The 19314-nt window shown below is 51.8% G+C and overlaps 9 protein-coding genes across 9 annotated transcripts; 4 read left to right on the forward strand and 5 right to left on the reverse strand.

The window, feature by feature from the left end:
- Positions 1-301: 301 nt before the first annotated feature.
- Positions 302-1724, forward strand: PFLUO_LOCUS6012 (uncharacterized protein; the record flags this gene model as incomplete). The annotated part of the gene is made up of 2 exons (XM_073783515.1): positions 302-759; positions 827-1724. The coding sequence occupies 2 exons, from the start codon at positions 302-304 to the stop codon at positions 1722-1724; spliced, it is 1356 nt and encodes a 451-aa protein (XP_073640063.1).
- Positions 1725-1891: 167 nt separating this feature from the next.
- PFLUO_LOCUS6013 (uncharacterized protein) lies at positions 1892-2213 on the forward strand (the record flags this gene model as incomplete). The annotated part of the gene is made up of 2 exons (XM_073783516.1): positions 1892-2034; positions 2099-2213. 2 exons carry the CDS (start codon positions 1892-1894, stop codon positions 2211-2213), a joined length of 258 nt encoding a protein of 85 aa, XP_073640064.1.
- A 661-nt stretch (positions 2214-2874) lies between these two features.
- PFLUO_LOCUS6014 (Transcription factor spt8) lies at positions 2875-4950 on the forward strand (the record flags this gene model as incomplete). The annotated part of the gene is made up of 3 exons (XM_073783517.1): positions 2875-2917; positions 2987-4664; positions 4728-4950. The coding sequence occupies 3 exons, from the start codon at positions 2875-2877 to the stop codon at positions 4948-4950; spliced, it is 1944 nt and encodes a 647-aa protein (XP_073640065.1).
- Positions 4951-5180: 230 nt separating this feature from the next.
- On the reverse strand, positions 5181-6257 carry PFLUO_LOCUS6015 (uncharacterized protein; the record flags this gene model as incomplete). Its single annotated transcript, XM_073783518.1, has 1 exon — positions 5181-6257. One exon carries the CDS (start codon positions 6255-6257, stop codon positions 5181-5183), a length of 1077 nt encoding a protein of 358 aa, XP_073640066.1.
- Positions 6258-6461: 204 nt separating this feature from the next.
- Positions 6462-7217, forward strand: PFLUO_LOCUS6016 (uncharacterized protein; the record flags this gene model as incomplete). The annotated part of the gene is made up of 1 exon (XM_073783519.1): positions 6462-7217. One exon carries the CDS (start codon positions 6462-6464, stop codon positions 7215-7217), a length of 756 nt encoding a protein of 251 aa, XP_073640067.1.
- A 441-nt stretch (positions 7218-7658) lies between these two features.
- Positions 7659-9239, reverse strand: PFLUO_LOCUS6017 (uncharacterized protein; the record flags this gene model as incomplete). Its single annotated transcript, XM_073783520.1, has 3 exons — positions 7659-8139; positions 8188-8653; positions 8720-9239. 3 exons carry the CDS (start codon positions 9237-9239, stop codon positions 7659-7661), a joined length of 1467 nt encoding a protein of 488 aa, XP_073640068.1.
- A 1169-nt stretch (positions 9240-10408) lies between these two features.
- On the reverse strand, positions 10409-12378 carry PFLUO_LOCUS6018 (uncharacterized protein; the record flags this gene model as incomplete). The annotated part of the gene is made up of 4 exons (XM_073783522.1): positions 10409-10692; positions 10748-10876; positions 10945-12158; positions 12266-12378. The coding sequence occupies 4 exons, from the start codon at positions 12376-12378 to the stop codon at positions 10409-10411; spliced, it is 1740 nt and encodes a 579-aa protein (XP_073640069.1).
- A 3091-nt stretch (positions 12379-15469) lies between these two features.
- On the reverse strand, positions 15470-16612 carry PFLUO_LOCUS6019 (uncharacterized protein; the record flags this gene model as incomplete). The annotated part of the gene is made up of 2 exons (XM_073783523.1): positions 15470-16324; positions 16385-16612. 2 exons carry the CDS (start codon positions 16610-16612, stop codon positions 15470-15472), a joined length of 1083 nt encoding a protein of 360 aa, XP_073640070.1.
- An 835-nt stretch (positions 16613-17447) lies between these two features.
- Positions 17448-18461, reverse strand: PFLUO_LOCUS6020 (uncharacterized protein; the record flags this gene model as incomplete). The annotated part of the gene is made up of 2 exons (XM_073783524.1): positions 17448-18113; positions 18177-18461. 2 exons carry the CDS (start codon positions 18459-18461, stop codon positions 17448-17450), a joined length of 951 nt encoding a protein of 316 aa, XP_073640071.1.
- Positions 18462-19314: the final 853 nt, after the last annotated feature.

A 19314-nucleotide genomic window follows, 5' to 3' on the forward strand; every position in this document is an offset into this window, starting at 1 on the left:
GGGGCTTTGCCAGGGTTTCCGATTTACGGGCAGTCATTTTTCTTTTACCAGCGGCATGGAATGATACATGGCTTATTTCACTCCCATTTTCCCCTTGACCCAGAGGATTTACTAGTGTAATCAGGTATGTCCACCTCCAAACAGGAAATCCCATCACACCGGCCCGACCGCGGGATATACTCTTTTCCCCACACTAGATCCCTCCGCATATCGGCTCTTCCTCTTCTTTTTCTTTCTCGTCTCCGAAGTAGCTTCCAATCCTTTTCTTCTTTCGCAACTCACTCAGAAGGAAGAAAAGAAAATGGCTACCCAAGTCCTCGCCAACTGGGCCGTCGGCCTCAAGTACGCCTCCATCCCACAAGAGGTAACCCAGGCCGCCGTGCGCAGCTTCTATAACTGGGTCGGCTGTACTGTCGGCGGAAGCGCGCATCCGGCCACGACGATTGCACGCACGGCGCTGGCCAGGTTCTCCGGCCCGCCCACCTCACGCCTTCTCGGCTCGGACGGGTCGGTCGATGTCGACGCCATGCATGCTGCGCTGTTCAATGGCATTGCCTCGCATGTCCATGACTACGACGATACGCATCTGGATACTATCATCCACCCCACGGGTCCTGTGGCTGCGGCTTTGCTCGCCATGGCCGAAGCAAGGGATCAGCCGTGCTCTGGACCGGATTTCATCACTGCGCTGGTGGCGGGCATTGAGGCCGAGTGCAAGGTCGGGAAGGCTGTGTGGCCGGATCACTACGATGTCGGCTGGTATGTACTTCCGTTTCCTCCCCGGGCCTCCTCGTGGCATTTCTTTTGTTAACACACACTGTCCCAGGCACATCACCAGCACGACGGGCTCCATCGGCGCCGCCGTGGCCGTTTCCAAGCTCCTTAGCTTGAACGCCTCCCAAACGGCGCATGCCATTGGCGTCGCCGCAACGCAGGTAACTGGTCTGCGGGAGATGTTTGGCTCGCACACCAAGTCCTTCCACCCCGGACGGGCCGCGCAGAACGGTCTCCTGGCTGCTTTGCTCGCGGCAGAGGGATATACCAGCTCCGAGCAGGCGCTGGAGGCCAAGCGCGGGTGGGCGAATGTCGCCAGCACGATCAATAACCTCGACGCGGAGATTGCGTCGCTTGGTCCGGCGGGCCGGTGGGAGATCGCGCAGAATGCGTTCAAGCCGTTCCCGTGTGGGATTGTCGTGCACCCGATTATCGACGGGTGTGTTGGGATTCATGCCGAGATGAAGAAACAGGGTATTGCCGCGGCGCAGATCGAGGAGGTGCACGCTGACGTGCATCCGCTCGTCCTGGAGCTGACGGGGAAGAAGACGCCCAAGGATGGGCTGGAGGCCAAGTTCAGTGTTTACCACGGCGCGACTATCGGGCTGTTGTTCGGCAAGGGCACGCCGGCGCAGTATGAGGATGCAGTGGTGAACGATGCCTCGGTCGTGGCTCTGCGATCCCTCATCAAGGCCACGGCGGATCCGAGCCTGCGGGCGGATGAGTGTCGACTCACTGTCAAGGTGAAGGGACAGAGTGCCCCGATTGTGAAGCATGTGGATCATGCGGTGGGCAGTCTGGAGGTGCCGATGACGGATGCGCTGCTGACGGAGAAGTTTGTCGACCAGTGCATCCCTGTCCTGGGCGAGAAGCGGACAGAGACCGCGAGTGCCTGGTGCTGGGGTCTGGAGAAGCAGGCGGATGTTCGTCGCATCAAGGATGTTCTGTGAATAATTACTTAGATCTCTCTTTCTTTCTTTCAGTCCATTCAATAGAGGTTCGGGTTCCATTGACTGTACATGTATATCTCAACCAGGAAGGCACGACCACTTTCTTCTGTTCTCTATTTCCCTTCCATCTCATCTCATCTCACCTCATCCACCTTCTCCCCAGAACAATGCCTTCCCTCGACCTCGTCGTCATCAAAGCCGGCATCATCACCGCCATCGTCAATTTCTGGTGGCAGTTCGTCGGAGCCATCGCCCTCCTTATCCTGCTGAGTTACGGACTGTGCAGGTTCTGCATCTACATGAAGAGGCCGTAAGTCTACATACATGCACATGGCTCTGGTGTCCAATAGCAACAAGCTGAAGTGTCCATCCAGACAGCCGCACGTCATCCAGCCCGTCGAGATGGACATCCACCAGAAAGCATGCCATGTCCAACGTTCCGGTACGAAAGGATTCCCTGCCAAGTGTCTGTCCTGGTTTCTTTTCTGACGGACGGCTGTGTCGTCTCAACTCTCTAGCCAGACGTCGTCGTTTCGTGGCTCGTCTTTTTCGTCGGAGGCCAAGTCGCAATGATTCACCTATTCAGTTGCAGGGCGTTGCGATTGGGAATACTGCGAGTCGGTAGAGAAAAAGTTCTGCGTGTGCACTTAATATGTCCCAGTCTGGGTGTCTTCTAGTCATGGTGCTCTGTAGTGGCTGTGATATATATCTTTGCCTCCTTGGCGCATATTGGTTGAATACACAATTTCTTGAAATTTTCTAGACCTAGAGCACGAAATAAGTCATGCTCTAGTAGTATATTCCATATGGACCAATTGACTATGAATAGTGCCGAATAGTGCACTCCCATGGTTTTCTCAAGCGGTCAAGATCAAGCGCCAAGCACATAGATCTCGGGCGATTATCGCGACCTTCCGACCGCAGACATCCCCAGCCCGGCCGACTCTGCCAGCTCCACCCACTCGCTCGCTATATGTAAACCGGTCTGGTCTGGTCGCGCACTGCCATTCCAATATATTACGCCCTCGTTCGCCATTGACCATTCCCGCCGCCGCTGGGCCATTTCTCAACCGCTCCCCGCGTGCATTGCCCGCCCTGCATTGCGCCGTCGAGCTACCGGCTCCTTCCTGGACATCAGCGCTCTCTCACCATGTCGGCGCTCGCGGAGGAGGAGGATGATCGTGATCTGGCCGGTAAGCATAGCATTGATCGAGCTACTCTACCTGTCACCTTCCCCCGCTGACCTTGCTCGCATTCCCCAGGCTCTCAAGATGGAAGCTCCGACAACGAGATCGACGACACGATGCGCGATGCCGACGATGCCGAAGGAGATAACGAACCAGATGCCGATGGCGACGCAGACCAAGACGCAGATAGCCCCTCGAACGCGAGCCAGGCGTCCGAGGGGGGCGGCGGCGGTGGTGATTCACAGCAACAGAACCAGGACGGGACGGGGCGCACATCGCCAGGACACGCGCAAGAAGAGTCGGCTTTCTCCGTCTACCACCCGCCTGTGCGCCCCGAGTGCCTGACGGCCAGATCCTACGATATCGCCCCCACCACCGCCGCGCCGCATAGCACGTCCATTAATGCCATCACCGCTACGGCGGATATGCGCTGGGTCTTCAGTGGGGGGTCAGATGGATATGTGCGGAAGTTTAACTGGGCGGACTCGATTAACAGCAAGCTGATGTTGACTGTGGCGCAACGGCATCCGTTCGTGGATAGTGTGGTCAAGGCAGGTGTGCTGATGACATACTGGGAGAATTTGGATGGGACGAATCTGTCACCTGTGTATTCCCTGGCCAGCCAGAGTGAGGGTTTGTGGTTGCTCTCTGGGTTAGAGTCCGGAGTCATTCGGCTACAGACCCTGCGCCATGAAGAGGGCAAGGAGATTGCCCGGCTACGACAGCATACCTCGGCGGTGTCCACGTTGAACTTGACTTCGGATGAAAAGTCCGTGCTGTCGGGCAGTTGGGACAAACGGGTCTTTGACTGGGATCTGAATACGGGGCAGGTGCGGCGTGCCTTTGGAGGCAGCGCGGCTCAGATCTGTAGTGTTCAGATCCGGCCTGATTCTACGCTCGCTGTGCCGCAGGATACCATTGAGCCCCAACAAACCAATGGAACATACGCATCGAATTACGGGGCCAGTGGCCATGAGAGTTTCAGCTTCATGGATACCGCGCAGGATACCGGAGAGGCGGCGGCCCCCGCGGAGAACCCGCAGGCGGATTCACCAGCGGACTCGCTTTTCGGAGGCGCGGACTCGTTATTCGGCGATGCGGACGGTGGAGTCGCAGATGGTGGAGAGCCCTCTGCTGGCGGGGTGTTTGGCGGGGATGAAGACGACGAGTTTGGTCGCGCACTGGGGAACGGCGTTCTTGAGGACGCTGATGATGCACCGGGAGAAACTGACACGGAAATGCCGCCCCCTTCTGATTCCATACAAGAGAAAAGCACACAATCCGGTGATGCAACTGCCAATACTGGAAACGCACAGCCAGAGATACCTGATGCCGATATCCCCAGCGGACCGGTCCAACCAGCCACCACAGCCATCAACGGACTCCCCAAAACCGAAGACCTCGAAACGCCATCGTTCAGTGAAGAGCCATCTCAGAACACGCAGCAAGAACAAAACGTCGTGACCGACACCACGTTCCTCGCCGCATCCATCGATGGAACAATCCGTATCTGGGACCGCCGACAGCCCGACCCAGTCGCCCGAATCACTCCCCGTAATGTACCGCCATGGTGCATGAATGCCTGCTGGTCTCCCGACGGGAACTATATCTATGCCGGGCGCCGGAATGGCACAGTCGAGGAGTTCAGTATGCACAAGGGACTCCGCAATGCAGAGCGCACGTTCAAATTCCCACAGGGAAGCGGGCCTGTCACCGCGCTGAAGGCCATGCCCAATGGGCAACATCTTGTCTGGTGAGTTTTTTTCCTCACTTGATTATGATTCCGATTCGGTCTTAGTTCTAATCATCTTCGCAGTGCCTCCCATGATATCCTTCGCCTTTATGACCTTAAGCACGAAGAGACATCTCGACACTCAACGGTTCCGTTCTTGATTATCCCCGGTCATCGCACGGGCACGATTTCTCAACTGTACGTCGATAATGCGTGCCGGTTTATGATCTCGACGAGTGGGAATCGCGGCTGGGAGGGTAATACGACCGAGGTGATGCTGGGGTATGAGATCGCAGCTTCTCAGTAATCCTGTTTGTTATATCAGGCGTGTATACCAACTAGTTTATTTCGGGAGTTGAACCACGAATTTATGAGGGACTTGAAGAAGGTCACGACCGTAGTGTGTTTGTTCAATGCAGAATTCGGTATACCAGGATGCTCGTAAATAAAATGAACCATGTACAACCAACGCCAATTCCTCCAAACCATATAGTCCAACATGTACAGCGAGAAGAAGAAACCCAAAAAAGAAAGAAATCATTGCTCATCACGCCAGTCCGAATCCAGATCCAACCCGTCACAAACCTCGGCCTGTTGTGCGCGCCAAGTGCCAAATAGAGGATTCCCGGACCACTTGACCCGACCATCGGCATCACTTTCAAAGTAGACGTAGCCCGGCTCCTCCTGCTGCTGCTCCCTGTTTTTGCCCTTGACGCCCCACGGCCCAGTAACCAGACGATTGAAGCCCGACAACGCCATGTTCGGTATATGCGTGCGCGTCTCGATCTTCCCGGCGCCAACGTTGTTCACCGCGATCAGGTAGACGGGCGGGACGTCCGGGTCGCGGGCTGGACGAAGCGGCGCAGGGATCCAAGCTTCGTTATTATACGACTCCTTCCGGTTCCTATCGTGTCGAAGCGGTAATGGCCGGGACAGAAGGACGTCATCTAGCTTTGAGCTGTCGAGAAGAAGACCGGGCGTGTGCACATACAGCACGCTGTCATACTGCATGAACTGGTTCTGGCCCAGCCGGAGCAGCTTCGAGTCCGTAGGCTCGAATCCCTCCCTCGTGGCGGCGGTCATGTCAATGGGCAGGAGCCAGATATCATATTTTAGGCTTGCGGCGCGCAGAATGGATAGCGCCGCGGCGGCGGGTCTGCCGAGTTTATTATGCGTGGCCTTCCGGTCCCATTCTTCGGGGTACATGAACAGACGGTCTTGGATGGCGGTGCTGTTGGTCGCGAGTTGCTTGAAGAAGAGAACGGCGGAGCAGATATTGGATGGGTCGGGCTCAGAGAGGAGTTGGAGGTAGGCGTAGTTGCCCGTGGAGGAACTGGGGCGATGATCTTGCGAGTTTCTATCTCGGTCTTGTAGGATGTCCGGATCGCTCGCTAATGCTGATGAATCTGATAGCCCGCGTTTGTGGAATGTAGATCCGCCTCCCTTAAGCCCCGCCACGGGCGCATTGTCGGGTACCACGCGCATGGCATGCTGGATGTTCTTGACGGACTGCTGTTGTAGCGTGTAGCCGGCCAGGAACAGGGCCAGGGTGAACATGCACACCACCCCCATCGACACGATGGCCGAGACGGTTGAAGAGGTCAGGAGCACCATGGCCAGAATAATGTGGGAGGCTGCATTGGAGAGGAGAGAAAAGAGTGAGATTGATTGAAATGTCGACCGTCGGTGATGTCAGATTGATTGGGTTGTTTATGTACTTTGGGTTGGCCGCGCGACTATCGATAAGCTGGCTTGGCACGGGACCGACTTCTTTTTCTCTCCACAAACCTCAACTTCACCATTTCAAGACTCTCTGCAATGGCTTCCCATCGCGCCGACGCCAGTGCATTTCTCGACAATCGGGGCTACACGGGCCCCCTGGTCCGGGGCGTCAACCCGATCACGCTCTTCGAGAAAGCCGTGCGCGACCGCATCACCGACTCCTACTACTGGAAAGAACAATGCTTCGGCCTCAACGCCGCCACGCTGTGCGACCGCGCCACCGAATTGACCTCCCTCGGCGGCACATACGGCGTTTCCGAAAAACCCGCGCCCTTTTTGTGCCTTGCGTTCAAGCTGCTGCAACTCAGCCCCGAGCGAGACGTGATCCTCGAGTACCTCCACTTCAGCGACCCGGGCAGCGACGACGAGGCTGAAGCTGCCGAGCCGGAAAACGGGGTTGTCAAGGAGCGCGGGGATTTCAAATATCTGCGCGCACTAGCTGCGTTCTATGTTCGGCTCACTTTTGATGCTGTGGACGTGTACAAGACACTGGAGCCGTTGCTGCTTGACTATCGGAAATTGAAGCGCAGGGTCCGAGATACCTTTGTGCTCACGTATATGGATCAGTTTGTCGATGACCTGCTTACCAAGGACCGTGTCTGCGGTACCAGTCTGTGGAAACTGCCGGCACGACAACAGTTGGAGGACTTGGAGTTGTTGGATGAGCGGATTAGTCCGTTGCAGGATGAGTTGGAGGAATTGGATCGAGAAAGTAATGCAGAGGATCGCGAGGAGAGCAGAGAGAGGAGTGAGGAAGGGTCTGCACGGGGTCGAGACGATGGCGAAGATTGAACACTCCGACCTTGGCTCAATTTTCCATCTACGCACCCTCAGTGTCATCGGCATGTTTCCGTCGTCATGGAAGCAACAGCTGATTCCACGCGCCGGCTGATCCAGTGCCAACCAAGCACTCAGCCTAGCCGACATATTTTGACATATGATGCATTCGTTGACTCGAACATGAGTTAACTAGCGTCGGCTCTTGTTATCGACAACGTGGTGTGACTTTGCACACCATGATATTTTACGGCTGTTTCTGGCGTGCTTCATGTTACTATAGCCATCCTTGGAACCTTTGCATATCCATGGTTCCTTTCCTGGCGCGCCTGCACAAGTTGTATGTACAAAAGCTTTGCCGAGACAGATCCCTGATCTCGAATGGACTGCCGCGGCAATTCCGAAATGACATGATGAAATCACGTTTATATATACAGTATCCCCAAAATCTTGCACCTAAAACCCTTGCTGGCGATGCCACTTCTCCTCCCAATTCCTAAACCACGGACTGTCGTCCAAGGTTGCAACCTCCCAGTTCTTCGGCACCAGCCCCTTATCCTCCTGCTCCTGAGCCCATTCCTCCAACTTCGGAAGCACCACATGGTGAACATGCCACGTTCCCTTATACTCCATAAAGCTCTTCTTTCCCTCTTTCAGAACCTTAGCAACAATAGCCGGCACCCCAGGCTCATCACGAAATTCCACAAGTGGCGTGAACAGCGCCTTGAAGTTGAATACAACAGCCCCGGAAAGAGGAAGACGTCGCAAGGTCTGCCAATCCACGCGCAATGTACATTCGTCAATGCGCAGATTGGGATCCTGCTTTCGTCTTTCCTCTTCGAGCGGGTCGCCAGGTGCCATGTACAGCGGCTCTCCAACTTCGAGGCCCCATGAGCCTCGCTGGATGGGCTTTTCGGTCGGCATTTTGGTGAAGAATCTGTATTTGTCAGAAAATTGCCTTTGAAGAGACATCACACAAACGTACCGGTCCATGGAGAACTGCATTTTCTCCTTGTAATCCGGAATCGGTGAGTGAATCTCATGCAACTGGCGGTCAATCTTCGAGGCCACGTTCCATCCGAGGGCTGAGCAGATCACCGCGGCTCGGAGGATATAGAAGCCCGTCTTGTCATCACGCAGCATGAGTGCAAAATCCTCCGGCACGTTGTCGAGGAGGATTTCGAGCGGAGGCTTTGCCCTGATATCCTGCTCCGTTCCGAGAATGCGGTTGTGCAGCACGCGGTTGTCCACGAGTGAGAAGTAATGCGGATATCGCGCGCAGATGAATTGCAGCACAATCTCCATCAACTCCTTGCAGGCTAGCTCGGAACCAGGAAGAGAATTCAGAACTGCTTTGCCTTCCTTAGCGTATAGTTCCTTGCGCTGGGCGATGCGGCTCTTGTACGTTTTCTCGAGTTCGATCCACCAGTCGGTGTCTAGCTTTGTGAGGGCTGTATCAGGGTAATTAATGTCTGTTCTAAGTGGATACTCTCAGTTGAGAGAAGAACTTGACATACACATGGTCTGATGATAGGCCCATCTAAACGGACGATATGGTCTGGATATTGCCTTGTTAATATCAAACTGGGGGTAAGGACTGGGCAGCGGAACGCCGCTAAGCGTGGCATAGTCGGGAAAGTCGCCTAGGGCTTTGACTTCTTGTATCGAGAACCCGGTTGGAGTGTAAAGGTTGCCAGGGCTTGTTCTATAATCTGCCTTCATCGGCAAAACCTGTCGTGATACTTCTTCCTCGCTTACCTCCTGCCAGGGCACGACATCGCTCTTCACGTCGGCGAGGGCTGCTCTGCGTTGGGGCGGCAAGGCACTGTTGTAGCTTATGGGCGAGCTGGGTTGGGGCTTGTCAGGGGAGAATGAGCGCGGTGGGGTTTTGGCTGTTGAGTCTCGCCGGCCGCGCAGGGTAACTCTGCTCAGGAGGGCTTTGCCGAATGATCGATTTAGGGCATAGGATAGTCCTGTCGCGGCAACTAGGAATAGACTGAGTCGCCAGATATTCTCTGGACTCAGTAGTTGATCCATGTTGTCTCAGTTCATGCGGCTGTATATCCTGAGAAATGGCGCGTTGGCATAAAAGTATGGCGTGTCGTGTCTCGATGCGGGTGTTCATATACTTTCTCTACGAAACTCCCCAGGAGAGGAGCCCCAATAAGTATTCCCGGCCTGGACGGCTGGGCAATCTGGGATATCCTATTATCGCTCATAGGACATGAAGATCTCAATGCGGGGGTGGAGGTCTTAGTTTCCCCAATTGACAGTGACAAGATAAACGCATCCGACGTCGAAGGTTTGTGACACTCGGTCGAGTGCTTTTTCCCTGTTTGGCAAGGGAATGCACGGCTATGACGACATGCGGAGAAATATTTAATGTATTTGTGGAATAACGATGGCTTTGTCCATTTGCTATGATGCCGTGCCTCTTGGTCCTACTTGACAGAGTATAGGGAGGCAATGTACCTGCAGATGGATGATTTTCCTCTTTGTGTTAGGCGACTCAAAATCGCTTAGACGCTTGATCGATTCTACTGCCTGATTTTGGATACTGATATTCACGTAACCGAAGATGTCCAGAACCTTTTGTTATCTCAGATCTTCTTTCTGCTTCAGACAAGATAAGACTGGACTATCTATACAGAAGCGGGCACAAGCCTCACCCTACCCGAAACGGTTAAAATGTCCCGGCTCGATGGCATTCTTAGTCACCAAACCACTGATTAATTAGGCATGTGGATTGAGAAGCGAAGAGTGATAATGAAAAGTAAATGAGGAGAATAGAGGTAAATCGTACAAAAATATCATGCGTAGTAAATCCCGAAAGTCGATCCATCTTAGCCCTAAGATAACTCCTCTGCAGTCCAATCCTCTGACCAAATCATGTTTAAATCATTCGGTTAACCCAATGCTTGTATGAATCAGCGTTGGAAAACCTGGTCATTGTTTGGCCGGGAGCTACAAAGACGTTTAGCGATTCCGCTCCGAAGATTCCCAGGAATCAAGTCTACAGAAGAAATGTAATCTGTAAAGAAGGAAATTCTATCAGCCACCGCGTAGTATGGCGTTGTGAAAGTGATAGACATTAGACGTCAATAAATTCTGGATACAAGACAGCTACGGAATAAGAACACCAAATTATGTACTGGGTCATATCCCACGCCTGAAGAAACGGATGATTCTCAGGATCAAGCACTATCTCAAGCGTCCCTGGAGGTAGTGTTGACCTCAACCTGCTGAGTAGTGATCTGCTTCTCGGAATTCAGATCCTCCAAGTTCTCGACGCCAGCAAGACCCAGCTGCTCATTAATTCTCTCCATGCGGAGACGGTCGTTCTCGGCAATGCTCTCCTTGCTACCGCCGAAGAAAATGTCCAGCTCCTCCAGGGTCTTGTCCTTGGTCTCAGGAGCGTACTTCCAAATGAAGAGACCGCCAAGACCACTGAAGACGGCGAAGAAAATGTATGTTCCATATTTCATAGAGCCTATAACCCATTAGTAACCGCTCTGTACTTGTATGAGGTGCTAGGAGGAACGAACCGAGCATATCCTTGGTGGTCAGACCAATGATGAAGTTGAACATCCAGTTGGTAGACGCGACGATAGCGACACCGCGAGAACGCTGGCTGTTGGGGAAGATCTCTTGGGTCAACACCCACGCAACAGGACCTGTGAATCAATATGTGTTAGGAACAAAACAAATCAGAGCAAAAAGAGGGTTGGGAAAAAAAGCATACCCCAAGAGTAGGCAAAGTTGACTGCAAACAACCAAATAAATGCGATAGCAACCCAGCCTTGCGGCTTGGCCAATCCTTCATGCAAGTTCCACTGATCCTCGTAAAGACCCTCGACAATGGCCACAACAATGTGGCAACAGAACATGCCAATAGCACCGCAGATCAGGAAGGTCTTGCGTCCAAACTTGTCGAGGTAGAGGACGGAGGGGAGAGTAAAGAGAATTTGAAGGATTCCAGTCACACCGGTGGCGAGCAGGGTGGTCTTCGTAGACGAAAAGCCAAAAGAGCTGAAAATCTGAGGCGCGTAGTACAGGACAGCGTTAATACCGGTGAATTGCTGGAAGACCATGGTGCAGCAACCAATCATCAGACGCTTGAACATGTTTGGTGCAAACAGAGCCTTCCATGGCGCCAGGGCACCGCCGCTTCCAATAGCCTCCTTCTCGGTTTCTTCGTCAAACATGACAGCAGCCTTGATTTCAAGGAACTCAGCGCGCACTAGCGGGTCGGAACCAGGCAGGCGGCGAAGCTTGGAAAGGGCAGAGAGGGCCTCTTCTTCGCGGTGCTTCATCATCAACCAACGAGGCGAGAAGGGGAACCAGAACATGCCGAAGAACAGAATCCAGGCAGGGATAATCTGGAGGGCCAGAGGAAGGCGCCAGGAGATGGTCTTCTGGCCCAAGCAAGTGTGGCCATTGTTTTGGGCGGCATTGTAAGTATGACCGGGCCCGGTGTAAGGGTTGGCAATACCCTCAGGGTTGCAGGTAGTGCCACCAACGTACTGCATGCCGTAGTCGAGCCAGAAGGCGATGGTGGTACCGATAGTGATCGAAAGCTGTTGCAGAGAGACGAGCGATCCACGCAGCTCTGGGGGAGCAACTTCAGCCTGGTAGAGAGGAATAACCATGCTGAACATGCCGATGCCGACACCACCGATGACCCGGCCAGAGAAAAAGTAAGCGGGAGTCTGCGCACCGGCCTGGAGACCAGTTCCCAGAGTAAAGATAACGACAGCAACCATCATGGCGTATTTACGCGAGATGCGGTCTGCCAGAACACCGTTGATGAGAGCGCCGGCCCAAGCACCGAGCTCCAGGGCAGAAACCAACCAGCCCTGAATGATTGAACTTTGGAAATAGGGGAAGTGGTTCTCAAAGTTCTCCATCACAAGGATGGGACCCATCACTCCCTGATCGTATCCGTACATGATACAACTGGAGTCTTATTTTAGTCATGATGGTTATAAAAAGGATAGGAGAGTGATGAGATAATTTTAGGGATTGGAAGGAGATGATAAAGGCTCGGAAATTAGTGAACGTACCCTAGGGATGCGAAACAACATGTCAAAAAGACATAGGGGTTCTTAATCATACCCACGATACCGTGAGGCTTCTCCGCGTTGGCGCGGCCAACCACGGACTGACTGACTGCCATATTGGAAGGCGTGCAATGCAAGAGGTCTCAACAAAGAAGAAGAAAGATACACGACCAGAGGATGAAAAGGTTTCCCAGGATGGGAAGGATGTGCTGGACTATATAGTCGCATCGTTTCACGTTCTCGCTTCCAGAAACACCTGCCATTCCCCAACGGCACCATATGAAAACCTAGAATTAGATATCCATGTGCCACTCATGCGAGCCAAGAGTACGCTAAGGCCCAGATTGGTCGGTAAAGCCGGGGAGGGAGGGAAATTGTCGGAAATGCGATACTCCGCACTGGCAGGAAACATTCAAAAAACAGATCATTAGGGACTAGAGGACGCCACCAAGCTATGCCAAAAAGAAGCAATATCACCCAAGCTGCACTGATTACTGGTTGCCACGAGCCAAGAGCACGCGGCGGATCCAGAAGGTGCCACCATCCAGCTACACACTCGCTTGGTGAGTCGCGATTCGTCCTTCTCTAGTCAGCGACAGATTCCTCTACCATCCCACCTTCGTGTTCCTGCACGGGATATCTGGGGTCTAGTGCTTACGGCGAATAGTCCGTGCAATGAGACGCTCGTTCCCGCCTGTCCGACATTTGACCGGTGCTGGCTCGCTGTGAAGTTCAGCTATGTCGAGCGACCAACTGTCCTCGCAATCTCTGGGATGTTGGATCAACGCAGCCAGTGGGAGGGAGCTTTGTCCGAAAATAGTCTTAGAGGTCAGCAGGCTACGAGGGGTGACTGACCATGTCCCGCCGTCGGCACTGACAGGACAGAAGAGAGCTATCACTGCCGCTAAGCTGGTCCAACCAGGAGTTTCAGAGGCGAAAACACGGATCCAAAAATTTACCAACGATCAAGAAGTAGCATAGCGTGAATCTAAACGGATATCAAGCTCCATTTGGAATTTGCTAGATGGCGGCTAGCTCTAGATCCGGATTAGTCGGCTGCTTTGCGCCTGGCCATGCGCAGAGGCACGGTAGCATTCTAGAGTAGTGCATGTGGTGACTTGCCCTAATAATTCTTTCTAGAGGGCCGGGGGGGGCCGGGGGGCCCCGCGCCACCAAACAATTTGTGTGGGGAAAAGGGTAGGGTTGTGTGCTGGTCAGCCTATAGACTGACTCGGCAGAGTGACACTAGAGGGAATGCAGCGATCCGACCGTCTCTCCGTTTGGATGCATCGGCACTCAGGTTCTATTTTTCTTTTTAGTTCTCGGTCCAGACGTGCCTAGCCAAGACTCGGGGAACCGATTTACACGGGACGATGCGTGTCTCAGTGCTTTGCCACGCTATAGTGATCCTGCTAGCACAGCGCGTAAGAATTCAGCCTCCTCCGAGACCATTCTAGTTCCAGACTTTCGGTGAGCCGATAAAAGGGTGAATAGAGCCGAGAACGAAACCCGGGGAGGCAAACCTGGGGTCAGACGATGAGCAATGATTTTTTGGGTCCATACAGGGAAGGGCTGAAACGAGCTGAAGAGGCCCGTCACGTTCTTTGTTACTGTTCGGGCCCCCGAGCGCGCAAATGCCGATTCTTCCGGTGCCGGCATTGTGCAGAAAGGGACCCATCCCCCCCTCCCCCATGGGGAGTTCTCGCTTACCTGGATCGACCAATCGTATCTCCCGAAAATTCCGTCTCCGGCTCGGGTCTAGACGAAAGTGAGTCTCGAGCCTTTGATGATCCGGTTTTCTTGTTTCATCATGGTCAAATGCCAAGCTATTTTCGAAGTTGCCCTGTGTTGGGAAACGTGCGCCCGCTAGTACCTTAGTTGCTCCATAGGTTTCAAAACAGGGCACTCTAAGCCGACGATTGTATTTCAGACGATCTTGAGTCTATCTGATGGCTTTATTATGGGAACACCTGAATCAGTACGAGTGCCTGTAGATCACGATCGGCATATCTATAATCAGTCAATGAGTAAAATGCCTTGTAATGAAGTACGTCTAGATGTCGTTCTTAAAGGGAATGTACCACAAGGTTAACTAGTTCTGTGGAAAAACGAACAAAACCACATTTTTCTAATGGGTGTCCACCTCAGTTTCAAGATAAAAGCTTCCGTCAATTGTTCCATATCCTCAATCCCCCAAGTCTAATTTTGCTGGTTCTCTTTGTCACTCTCTGGTTTCAGCAACTGAACCAAATGCTCTCCAATCGACTCTCCGACCATCTCATAACCTGCAGGTGTTAAGTGCAAGCCATCATCGAAGACAAGCTGCCTGAATTCCTCAGTCGTACTGTGGCATGGAATCTCCCGATGCAAATCAAATGCATGACTATAGACAGTTTAGCACAATACACCGCCATGGTCTCTGGGTCACTCACAATTGCTCGGCCTTGTGTGAGAGAATGTGTGAGTTTAACTTGTCACGTCTATCATCGAGCTCCGAGGACGTCGCTGCACATTCAGGAACAGTTAAAGCAAGCACATTTGCGCCTGAAGCGAGAGCCACGTTCCAACTGCCTTGTAGCGCAGAGTATATGTCATCAGGTTGATGGCGATATCCAAGATCACTAAATGGCAGGCTTTAGCACTCTTGCAATCATGCCGAAAGGCGGGCGGTGGAAGATTGCTCACTTTGTTCCTCCGAGGACAATAACCCAGTCATACTGAGTACTGAAACACTTGTCTTGAATCCGACGCAGGAAGCGTCCTGGAGGACTAATGGCCAAGTCACCGGGTACTCCATCCACGTCGATTTTTATTTCGGTGTCGGGATATGCTGCTTTGAGCGTTTCCCTGAGCTTCCCCGCATATGGATGGTAGTGCAGTCCATAACAATAGTAACCCGCCGTCAAAGAGTTGCCAAAGCATAGAATTACCAGCTTTTTGGTCATTGCGTGCCCAACAAGAATGATATGACTCGATGGAATTCTTGCTGACGGTTGATGTTCGCCGTGAAACCAGGCTGCAGCGGTCGCGATTTGTTTGTCGAGATCACGTGTGCGAGGACGGAGCATAATGTACAGCAACAGTATGTTAAGAAAATGACTAGCCAAGTAGATTACCTATTTGTGTAGTTTCACAAATCCTAAATCCATTTTTTCCAACATCGGGCCGATATAGATCGCCAGTATACATACACCAATATACATATACTTAGCAAACGCTGCAAGTCTTACCCTCAAGAGCCTCAGCGACAGCGTAATAGGCCGGTTTGGCCTGAAGAGTACTATTAAATAAGGTTGCACCACCCTGCCCGACGAAGGTGCCCGGGACCCAAGAATAAGCATCATCGAAGTCCCATACAACAACACCAATGCAACGGGGGCCAGCTTGAACACAACTGGCAACGCTGGTGTAGTAGTCGGCAGCTTGCTGTTGTTGACCAGCGGCAGAATAAAATGGAGCCTCCGAAAAGCGAATGTCGAGCTCTGTCATAGCCACATCCAAACCGGCCTGGATATAAGTCTGTTTGGTGGAGAGTTGATCGGCAAGAGAAGGCGTTTCACCAACAATAAAGTGCGACTCGAGGCCAACACCATCAATTCGCGTATGGCGCTTTCGCAGCTCACTCACAAGCTGGAGAACCGCATCAGCTTTGGTGCCCGGGTTCTCAATGCCGTAATCGTTGTAGAAAAGCTTGACATCATTTGCGCCGATCTCCGCCAACGCCTCCTGTGCGTATTGGTAGGCAAGATAGAAGTATTCTTCGCCAATGGTGTCATACCAGACACTTGAAGAAAACGTGCCATCGCTGTTCAGAGCTTCATTAACCACATCCCAGGAGTAGCAACGTCGGCCGAAGTGCTGAACTGTCTTAAAGATGTGGTTCCTCATCACCGCAGTAAGAGCTTCGGCAGTCCAATTCTGCGATGTGACAAAGTCGGACAATTCGCTCACCCACACAAGGTTATGGCAGCGCACCTGGCTGCCGAAGCGTTCAGCCACGTCCAAGAAGTAGTCGCCTTCAGTGAAATTGAAAACGTTCTGCTCAGGCTCGGTGTACATGAACTGTGAAAGAAAGATTTCTTGTCAGAATAAATAAAAGGCAAGAAGGTCAATTGAGGATACCTTCATGGCGTTTGCAGGAGTCATCTCTCCAAAGTTCTTTCGCAAAACATCTAGGTAGGCGGAATCGGTCGTCTCTGATGTTCCAGGGATATCCACAGCCGTGCCAACCCATAGCTTATCGCGGTGTTGAGCAAGGATATTAAGATCAATGGCCTTTTGATCTCCAAAATGAGGTGCTGCCTGCGTTATGCTGGCAAGTAAAGCCGTGATAGCCAAAAGTGAGCGCATTTCGGAAAGTAGTAATATAAAAGGTGAGATGAGTGAAGTCAACCCCAAGGTCTGGTGATTGAAGGCAATGAAATTAATTGCAGGGGGAAAGGTAGAAATCACGGCGCTAATATAGTAAGCCTGAAGCTTTGGTCTTTTTTGACTGAGAGATTTTCTGGGGAAAGCATGGAGAAGTTTAGGCTATAGCTTACGGAAGGACCCATTTGGAAAACGGGGTTCAATTTGCTTAATTTCAACTAGAACGTAAGAAGACCTAAAATTCCTTAAGAGTCAAACTGCATTATTGCCTCGGCTGTGCAAGCCTGAAGCGATTTAGCCATGCCTTTTCTATTTTACCGGATTAGCCGTGACGAGTAGGTATGAACTACAATTCTGGATACGATGCATATGGGTTTCCTTGGACTAACTTCCCATCGTGACCCTATCTAAGAATAACCCACACCACCGGTTTGTCGGCTTAATCTCTCGGATGTTATTTAACTTGTTGTTTCGAGTATAACCCATAGACCTCCCAATTTTGAATGGTCATCCATAAAAACAAAGGCTCCCTACATGCGATGTATATTGGTTTGGGTTTGGTAAGTTCAGAACCAAATTATGAAACCAGTTACTAGAGCTATCCGCAGACTTTACAATTTTGTTTAGCAGTATATTGTGAAGATCTGATGAGAAGCAAATGCGAAAAGCTCGGCGTCATTATTGTTCAGTAAATATGTCTCGGAAAAATGCATAGTAGCGTAGAAGCAGTACATAAACGTATCCAGAATTGTAGTTAATATCCCGGTTCATTAGCAAGCTATCCACCTAACATGGCCCAGATCATGAGGCCATTGACTTATCCTCTGATCTCAACCGAAGATGCGATTGCTTTCTCCGTATCTCCCCCAACTGTTTCATCGCCATGCATGGCAAGCTGTTGGACTTTCTCCGATGCAGCCGCTCCACCCAGGATAGCCTGTTCACCGTCGAAGAGCTTCACGATTTCTTCCAGGGGAACCTTCTTTGTCTCAACAAAGAAAAAGTAGACAATCGCGATTTCAAAAAGCAGGAAGACGCAGTACACAATGTAGTACTTCCACTGGATAGCGTCGATAGCAATTGGGTTGACATATTGGTTGAACCACAGGCTGAGATCAACACAGAAGAACATGAGTGTCAGACCCTTGGCACGGAGGTGGTATGGCAGAATCTCAGACGAGTAAGATACCAAGAGACCGCTGTATCCAATATTGTATGCGATATAATAGAGGAAGATGAACGCAAGAGCTGCGTGACCGGCCGCCTCGTTTCCACCGGTTGCATTTGCATAGACGCCCAGGCAAATTGTTTGGCAGACAGTAAACAACAACATGCAGGTACTCGATGTCAAGAAAAGTTTTCGTCGGCCAAAGAATTCCACCCAGAAACAAATTCCGATAGCAGAAACGCAGTTCACAGCACTAAGAACCAAGTTGATGGTAAGTTGAGTATTGGAGTTAGTAATGCCAATGAGTTTGAGAACCTAGTTCTGTAAGTCGCTGGGATTCATGATAAAGGCAAATAACAGCCAGAGATGTAAACATACCTGAGGCAAAAAGTAGGAGACGATGCCGTTTCCAGACCACTGCGAAAAGAAGCCGATGCAAACCAGAATCAGTGTGCGGTGGCGGTTGCCTTTGGTTGACAGAAATTCCATCCACGCGTTTCGCGAGTATTCCTGCTCAAGTGCAATAGTCTGCTGAATCTCCTCATACTCCACGTTCACCAAAGCATCGTCCTCGTCACCCTGGGCATGAACATATGCTAGAACTTTCTTAGCCTCCTCATGCCTACCCCTCGAAATGAGCCAACGAGGGGATTCAGGTACCATCCTAGAAGGCTAGAGTTAGCCAAACCCACTTTGTCCGGCTGAAAGGAGCCGACAAAACGGCTTACCAGATGAATATCAGCTGGCAGATAGATGGGACACCCTGCAGCAGACAAGGAACACGCCAGGACCACGCGCTATTGTGAATGTGATTCGTGCCTGCTCTTGTATTAGATATTTGCTGTATCATATGTGAGGGAAAAGACATACCCAAAGCGACAGCGGCACCAATCAAGCTGCCCACATACCACAGTGCGTTGTAAATACTGCTGTACGTGGCTCGGTGCTGCGGATGGACAAGTTCAATAACAAGAAGCGGAGAACATTCCTGTTGTCGCCACAATTAGTTCTCGAATATTCAAGGGCATATTGGGCCCAATCATGCCTGTGAAATTCCCAAGCCGAACCCAAGGACCATGCGGCCAACGACAAACAAGGCGATATGATAACCGATGGAGACCATAACAACACCGCATATCATGATTACACAGCCAGTAACTACACCAGCACGTCGACCCATGATGTCTGCAATGTATGGAACCACGGGAATGGCAAGCATGGAACCAATTGACATGGCTGCAGCCAGAAGACCAAGAGTCCCCCCATGAGGGTTATGATAGGCTGAATACACACGTGAGTTAATACCTTCCTGACCGTTAATGATCTCGACACTTACAAACATTCCAAGACTTCATGGACTCCAACCCATTCATCAGCGAACCGTCATAGCCTTGAATGATCGAGTTAGCATTTCAGTAAGAAGTACGCAAAGGGTCCATAGGTATGCTACCGTTCGTGGCGGAGGTCACCATGGCCGCCCAAAGAGTGAGATAGACAAAACGCATGCCCTTCATCC

The sequence above is a fragment of the Penicillium psychrofluorescens genome (assembly GCF_964197705.1).
Source record: "Penicillium psychrofluorescens genome assembly, chromosome: 4".
NCBI lineage: Eukaryota > Fungi > Ascomycota > Eurotiomycetes > Eurotiales > Aspergillaceae > Penicillium > Penicillium psychrofluorescens.